Source organism: Rhipicephalus sanguineus, chromosome 8, assembly GCF_013339695.2.
Source record: "Rhipicephalus sanguineus isolate Rsan-2018 chromosome 8, BIME_Rsan_1.4, whole genome shotgun sequence".
NCBI classification, from domain to species: Eukaryota; Metazoa; Arthropoda; class Arachnida; order Ixodida; family Ixodidae; genus Rhipicephalus; species Rhipicephalus sanguineus.
The window spans coordinates 17,545,091-17,553,492 of NC_051183.1; the positions used below are offsets into that span (position 1 = coordinate 17,545,091).

General features: G+C 46.0%; 2 protein-coding genes across 2 annotated transcripts; both read left to right on the plus strand.

Annotated features, from left to right (window-relative positions):
- Nucleotides 1–930: 930 nt before the first annotated feature.
- Nucleotides 931–3,967, plus strand: LOC119401486 (ribosome biogenesis protein NSA2 homolog). Its single transcript, XM_037668328.2, is given in 5 exon segments — nt 931–1,886; nt 2,102–2,181; nt 2,388–2,442; nt 2,918–3,135; nt 3,796–3,967. Coding segments are annotated over 5 exon segments (1,338 nt in total). The 5' UTR covers nt 931–1,051; the 3' UTR covers nt 3,946–3,967.
- Nucleotides 3,968–4,890: 923 nt separating this feature from the next.
- LOC119402616 (uncharacterized) lies at nt 4,891–7,863 on the plus strand. Its single transcript, XM_037669743.2, has 2 exons — nt 4,891–5,120; nt 7,717–7,863. Exons 1-2 carry the CDS (start codon nt 4,907–4,909, stop codon nt 7,767–7,769), a joined length of 267 nt encoding a protein of 88 aa, XP_037525671.2. The 5' UTR covers nt 4,891–4,906; the 3' UTR covers nt 7,770–7,863.
- Nucleotides 7,864–8,402: the final 539 nt, after the last annotated feature.

Below are 8,402 nucleotides of genomic sequence, written 5' to 3' on the forward strand. Positions count from 1 at the left end.
GTTGTCGCGTGCGGTTTATGCTATCTAGATTGTACAATTGGTATGTCGCGCCGCTTTGCTGCCAAGTTTTGGGACTGCTGTTCGGACTTCGTGCGCTGCGTTCTATAACCCCGCGAATTGAATTTTGAGCATCGGAAACTGTCGCGTTTGGTAAAGTGTCAACCTGTGTTCTGCTAGAAAACATCGGCTCGAAATTTTATATAAATCGACGATCGCTCCCGCTTCTTCAAGCTTCTTAGAACTTCGTTGCATTACAAGTGTAGAGAGGTCGCCGAGCAGACTCCGTCGTCTTAAAACAGTGGTCTTGTTTATCTTCAACTTCGAGCGGACGCGGCGCATTACATAGGGGCAGCGGTAGCCTGCTTAGATTAAAACATTTGACAATGACTTGGATTGTGCTTAAGATCTGGCACTTGCCTGTAATAAGCGGTATGTTACCTGTCAGGATATTGTGGCATCGTGCAAACGTTAGTGCCGTAAGCGATAATTACCAGCGCTCGCTTCGTTACTCTTAGCTGTTTCAGCCGTTTCGCAGCTGCATATTTGTAAAGCCGGTTTTGTTTGAAGCCTCGTAAGTTCACTAACAAAGTGCGATTTTTTGTTAAGCCTACCGAGCAATTAATGAACACGACCGGCTTTGTCGCCAACGAGGGCGCGTGTTCGACTCCCTGCCGCGGAAGCCTCATTTCTGCGATACGGGCGTAGTGCAGAAAAACACCCTTGTACTAAGAGTTAGGTGTATTTAAAGAACCCCAGGCGTGTCTTAACCGTATCGTTGTTCTGGCGCTTTATACCTTCGTAATTTCGTTTAAATTTTAGCGGTGCGCAACACGCAATAATTTCTTAACGCTTGGCGGTAGGGGGCGCTCAAAATTAGCTTAGCAATGTACCGCAAAGGAGCCTAAGGGAACACCTGTTGTCCCTTCGCAGGTGCGGATTTTGGAACCGCTGAGTGTGTACCCCGCCGCGGCCAGCCGCACGCAACCCAAAACTTGGCAGCAAAAAAAAGTTAGCAAGAGGGCAGTCGCTGGGGCGGCATTGAGCAGACAAGATGCCGCAGAACGAGCACATCGAGCTTCACCGGAAGCGCTACGGCTACCGGCTCGACCACCACGAGCGGCTTCGCAAGCGGCTCGGCCGCAAGCCGCACGAGGATGCGCTCAAGGCGAAGACCACCCGCGGCCTCAAGGCCAAGATGCTGACCAAGAAGCGCTACTCCGAGAAGGTGCAGATGAAGAAGACGCTCAAGATGCACGAGGAGAAGCTCAGCAAGCAGAGGGGTCCCGAGGCGGCGGCGCAGGGAGCCGTACCCGTGTACCTTTTGGATCGTGAGAACCAGTCCAGGGCAAAGGTCCTTTCCAACATGATCAAGCAGAAGAGAAAAGAGAAGGCCGGCAAGTGGGACGTTCCGATTCCAAAAGTCCGAGGCGTCGGGGACTCGGAGGCGTTCCGGGTAATCAAGACGGGCAAGCGGAAAAAGAAGGCGTGGAAGCGGATGGTGACCAAGGTGACATTCGTCGGTGAGGGCTTCACCCGCAAGCCGCCCAAGTTCGAGCGCTTCATCCGGCCGATGGCGCTGCGCTTCAAGAAGTGCCACGTGACGCACCCGGAACTCAAGGCCACCTTCTGCCTGCCCATCATCGGCGTCAAGAAGAACCCGAGCTCGCCGCTCTACTCGCAGCTCGGGGTGATCACGAAGGGCACGGTGATCGAAGTGAATGTCAGCGAACTTGGTCTGGTGACGCAGGGTGGCAAGGTGGTGTGGGGAAAGTATGCGCAGGTGACCAACAATCCGGAGAACGATGGTTGCATCAATGCGGTGCTTCTGGTGTAAATAAAATAAAGAGGAGGTTTTTGTTTGTCAAATCGCTTGTTTCTTTTCTTAGGCCTGAAGTCATCCGAGCATTTCATCTGTGCTTTTCGGCATTTCTGGTAACTTGCTCCTCCCAGCTTCAATGTTCTAAGGTTGCTGCACATAATCGGGGTTCATTCGAGACTAAACATGATGGTTGCATTCTTCTGAACATTGCACCATCTTATGTGTAGCGACCCAACAACATCGAAAGCTAATTTCACATCTTCAAACGTTACACTGTCTTAGCAAGTTTATTTGTTACCCCATTGCAGGTCGCCATGCAGATCTTTGTCAAGACACTCACGGGCAAGACCATCACTCTAGAGGTATGCATACTTTGCCGCGAAATTTTTCCAGTTGTGGACCTTTTCTCTGTGATGAATCATGTACCACTCATACGCACATATCTGGTGATAACCGCAAAACACCGAATCACTATATGCACTTTTCTGATGGCTTGTTGGCGGTCTTCTGTAGCTTGTCGATGCGTTTGCTTCTTCTGCAAGAGTCCTTTGCTTTTTGTTGTCTGCAGGTCGAGCCCAGTGATACCATCGAAAATGTCAAGGCGAAAATCCAGGACAAGGAGGGTGAGTGTTGTTGCTTGCAATGTAGTACTTCACGTACAACACTGCCTTTTGCCAGGAGCAGACAGAGCTCTGCAATCAATGCGTTGTTAAGGGAACAGCCGTAAAAGCCAATTGTATGCTAATATGAGTAAGGTTTCAGCTTTCCCTATTTGCTATAATTCATTACTCACTTTCCACTTATTAACCTTGGGCTGGTGTGCTTGTCCATACCTCGCTCTTGTGCTACATCAGTATAATGTCTTTCTTGGCTTGGCCACTCTTAGTCCTGTTCAGGCACAGTTGTGCAGACAGAATTCCTTTTGTTTATAGAGACACTGGACACTGATGTAAAAGACAATTCGGTATAATGAACACTTGGTACGAGGGACAAGAACTGCTCTCCGTTTCAGGTCTCCTTAAAGGGGTTCAGCCGTACTAGAACGCCACAGCACTAGAGCCTTGATGTGTAATGCCCGCGGTTCTTATTTCTGTACAGGTATCCCGCCCGACCAGCAGCGTCTGATCTTTGCCGGCAAGCAGCTGGAGGATGGCCGCACCCTGTCGGACTACAACATCCAGAAGGAGTCCACCCTGCACCTGGTGCTGCGGCTGCGTGGTGGCGCCAAGAAGCGCAAGAAGAAGAACTACACCACTCCCAAGAAGAACAAGCACAAGAAGAAGAAGGTCAAGCTGGCCGTGCTCAAGTTCTACAAGGTGAGGAGTGACGGGCCACCCACTGCCGTGGCTCGGTGGCTAGGCTGTTGCGCTGTTTAAAAAGCACAGCAGAGACCAGCTTGGTGCATGGGTATCGGCACTGTTTGCGCCTCACACACATCTGTTGTCTTGCAATGTGGGTTGTCCAAACTTCTTCAATCAACTGTGCGTGCTGTTGACAATCTCTCAAGCTTTCATGGACAGCACCCACTCAGCAGGACAAATATGGAGTCCATTTCTTGTCATCACCTCGCCATTCGTTTGTAGTGCAATGATTGTGGCTACGCAGGGAACTCTAGATGTGCAGTTAAACTGCTTATTCCTCAGTGTGCACCAGTTCAGAGTGATGCTTATGGAACGAACACTTTGCTTCCTCTTGTTGTTCATTCAAGCACTCTAAAAAGCTTTACTCGCATTACGTTGTGTTCGGTAAAGTACGACAAGCAGGGATCTAACCGTAGTACTTCGAACTCTGTTTGTGGGACAGTATTCACAATATTGAAGAATCTTAAAAGGTTATGCTAGCTGTTTGTTCAGCAGTGTAAGAACATTTTTAATCAAGCAAGATTGGCTATTTCAATGCTTTGTTGCTTTTGTCAGTTTGAAGGGTTTAGCTAGAGGCTTTAATTGGCATCTTTTGCATTTTGTTTGTTTCCTCAGGTTGACGAGAATGGCAAGATCACTCGGCTGAGGCGGGAGTGTCCCAGCGAGGACTGTGGTGCGGGTGTCTTCATGGCTGCGCACTTTGACAGGCAGTACTGTGGCAAGTGCTGCCTCACCTACGTCTACAACAAGCCCGACGAGAAGTAGGCGACGTTGCAGCCCAACATTGCTGCTCCGTGTAAAATAATAAAAAAATCTCGCCAAAAAAATGGGCGTTGTCTTTGTGTACAGCGGCACTTTGTAGCAATCCACTGTATAGGTCAACTGTGACAATAAGCATGACAGTAACACATTGATTGGTTAGGAAAAAAAGTGGTCCGGTTCACTACCCAGTGAGCTATGTATTAATGATGGGCTGGTTTGGTTTCGAGGTCCTGATGTTTGAACACAAGAGTTGCAAAGTATAGTGTGCATGTTAGCTATGTTCTCCATGGTACATGTTTTAGCAAATTATGAGTAACTAGAACATGTCCAAGTGGAATCGCAGTCCTCGTACGGAACCTTATTCGCTTGTTCGTCCAGGTTGCACAGCGGATTGTAGATGGTCTATGCTTTTCTGTTGCCTTCCGTTTACTTCAGATAATTAAATTGGCCGAAAAACACGGAACTGTGTAGTTGGCCCCTGAATATCATCGACAGTTCACCCACTTGGGGTGATGTAATAAACTTTAACTAAGGAGACTGATAAGGCCGATAGTTTGGCTAGATGGAGCCTACAAAACATTACAAGGGTAACAGAACAATGACGTGAAGAAGGAAGACTGGACCACGCTTGTCGGTTCTGCACGTCGCCGACCTGTTATGCAAGTAGTCATACTAATGAAGATTGAGCCAGCGATCACGATTTCGAAAACTTTTGACACGGATGGTGTTCTGTTGCAAATCATTTTGGCTAGTTTAACGCTGACTGCTCTAGACCAGAAAGCCCGCTTTCATTCTAATCACACGCACTGTCAGTAGCTACCAAATCTAGTACACTCTACCAAAGCTACCAACGTTTACATTGGTGGCTACAGCATCACAACTTACGAGGATTTGCTTCTAACATCCCTCTATGGGGTTCTTCATCAGTCATCCCTCCATCTGCTGCTCTACGTCACCGGTAAACATGGCGGCCTCCATAGTCGTCGAAGTGTTCGCCAAGTCGGAGTCGCTGAAGCGCTTTTCCAAACCGTTCGATGCCCCTTCAGACGCGAAGTCGCATTTAGCGCGTCTGAGCGAAGCGGTAGCCGTCGTCCAGAAGGAAGTGAACGCCTACCTCACCGAACTGGTGGACGCCAAGCGCAACGCTGGCGCCGGCGGCGACCTGGAGGACGACAACGGTAATGTAGGACCTTCTGGCGTTCAACCTAAAGTCAGCAGCACAAAGACACATCTGTATGGCAAACTTAATTGTCTTAAGCACACATAAGCGTTTGAAATTATGCAAGTGAGCAAGGTTGTGCAGCGGCATCCATGCCGCTGTGCAACTTGCCGGCGGCAAGTTGTCTTTTCGTTCACTTTAATTTCTTCGCACTTATATCGTTATTACTACAAATGACATCCTCTATGCTCTCCTTGGCTTGGTTGTCTGTTAGTTCTCATTAGCGTTGTGCCTAACAAAGAAAAAGGAGCCCTTAATATTCCACTTCTTTCGTTCATGTCGCTGCTGTTTGCAATTCATAGGTTGTTACCAACTGTCCGAGATTGTAACTGTGCGGTGCACCATCCACCATGCACACAGAAAGCATTCTGTTAACTAGACGGCGGCTTGAAATAACGAGACAGTGAGCTGTCGTGCCATAGCCTGAAAGGCAGTTCTTTCATTTTTGAGGCAAGAACTCGATGCCATAAAAGGGACGTTTGCCCAAGAACATGATCCATCCGTATGTAGAGTGCAAAAATACTATGTTGTGAAAATGTTCGAGGTGTTGCATTGACCCATGCTTACAGATGATCTCGATGAAAGGTTGATTAAACGGTCCATGACTGTTCGTAAAGGTGGCCAGAACAATAATAAAGAGAGTAAAAAAAAAAATAGCCACGCATGCTGCAGGCCTGTAATGGTGTGCTTCTACCTTTTACTGCGGCGTATTGAAAAGAAGACTTACACTTTATTTAGGAACTGTATAGCAAAACAGACGTAAATCTCAAACAGCTTAAGTAGAAATTTGTCAGATTTATCTGTAATTCCTACTGTAAGTTCTCTGCTCATAGAGAATGAACTACCTTCTGTTTTATTTCTCAGCCGTCATTAAGTTTATTAAGTTAGGCTGTCGTTAAGAGATTCATATCACTCCCTTTCAAGTACCCTGTAGAATAAGTGCTCTAAATATGATTTCCCGAGAATAGTTGGTAAATGACTAGAAGAAGCTAAAACGCAGAATTTACTGCCACGTTTTGAAGTGCAGCTTCGGTCGTGGTCACTTCCTCTGTGCCTGTTTTTCTCACAGTTTAACATTTACTGCATCTCTTAATACTTGTGCTGTTGCACGTTTCATAGTCTCACATGCAAAAGCAACAGCATGACTTGATGAAAAAGCCATAGTTATATCTTGCATCAGATGCAGCCACATGTCTTCAGAACATTCCCATGTAGAAACTTTAATACTTGTTAGCTGACACAAAAGTGGAGGGCAAGAAAATCGGGAAGGATGCTTATTATCGCATTTGGGGCAAACTAATGTTGCATCTTGTTTTGCAAAATATGCTATTGAAAATGTTGAAAGTTCAGGCGGGCAACATACTCGCTACATGTGTGCGCCGATTTCTTATGGCCATTACAACATACCATTTGTCTCATCAATCCTGCATATGACATTCAACATGACCACAGTGGTAATGCCAAGGATCCTAGTAATTCGTGGTATTAATGTCAAATGCAATTAGCTATTTAGTACCGCAAGCAAGACCTTAGCTGAGCTTCACCTGTTGGTCTCTCACCATGTCCTCGGGGAGACTTGGTGGCTAAAGGACAGCAGAAGAGTACTTTTGAGTAAAGTTTAGTCTAACGCATCCTTGAACGGGCGAAATTGGCAACACCAAGCTCAGTGAATAAACTCTTGTCACTTGAGAACATCTTAAGGACATCTTAGTCTAAATGAAGGAGAAGAAATGGGCAGGGCATGAAGCGAGAAGGCTATATTTAAGAATAACAGACTGGATTCCAAGAGAAGGCAGAAATTCAGGTGGGCAGATGAGATTAAGAAGTTTGCAGAGATATTGTGGCCACAGCAAGCACAGGACCAGGTTTATTGGTGCAATATGGGAGATATGGGGGGATATGTCTTACAGTCAGGCCGATGATGATCATAATGAAGACCTAAAAGTAACGCATTACTTCTCAGTCTGCTATGCCGAGTTTGATGGGAGGCAGAGGAATCAGTTACGTAGAGCTGCTCGAAGCACTCCCTCTGGACATCCCTATTTACTGGCTGAATTTATTTTGATCACAACAGCGATTATTTTGCGTGCTTTTCTCAGTACATAGCTAATTCAGGTCCCCTCCTTTTGGGAAAATGTAAAAGCTCTGCATCTGCTGGTGGGGATAGCTCAGTAATACCTTTTCGTTGTGTCTGAAGAGATCTAGGAATCTTGCGAATTTTTAAGTTCACGCTTCGCAGGTTGGAAAACATTCACCAATTTTGCAGAGGAGGTTACATGTACAATTATGCAATGTTAATGAAAATGGAACTTTTAACTCCTTACCTCACAAACTACTTCTGAAAAGGCATTCTCAGTATGGCTCCTTTTAGTGCCCTTTTGGAAATGGTTATTAAATGAACACAAGAAATGCATTCAGAACGATATTGTTTTTTTTTTTTTGAAAACAGAATCTAATTAAGTATGGGAGCAAGTTGGCTTCTCTGCATGGCTTGCACTCGGCTTTCTTTGTTGAAGGGCAGTGGGAAATGATGTTATGGTATTGTCCTCTTTCAGATGACGATGACACTGATGATGCTCCAGTAAAGAAGAAATCAAAAAAGTCCTGACACCACAAAAGCGACGTTGTGGCATCATGTGCATACTATCTACGTTTCACTGTAAGATACTTCAGAATAAAACATTGCATCGTCATTCTTACAACGCTAGTTTGCACTGTTGTGAAAACTTTTTTTGCAATCAGCCAATTTGCACATCCTTTCATAGGTGTGAAAATTGCAGTAGAAAAAAACCTTATCTCAGAAATGTTATATAGTGTGTAGGATTATTCGGCGTTACTTAGTGTTCATAAGAAATGATCATGTCCTGCAAAACGTTCTCAAACATTTTTATTATGCGCCTGCTGGGCACGATGGTTAGTTGCATAGTCTCTGAGTGCGTGACGATCATTGTACCGTCACTGGAATTGGTTCACTTTGCTGTGATGCTTTCCACAGGGATTACACACCGAGCAAAGTGGGCCGATCCTGAAGACAATGCAAGACCACTTGCCTCGCACAAGAAGTCAGACTTGCTGTGCGACGTATTCTTTCGTAAGCCTTACAGAATTAAAATCAGCAGTTGTTTCGTCTACAAATACAACCGATGAGCGAAGCTCCTTAGAAATGGGATGCAAACGACTATAACTGTCTTTTGCGCAACGCGCGGCAAACGTTGCGCGCACTCATTGTCTTTATGCGCCG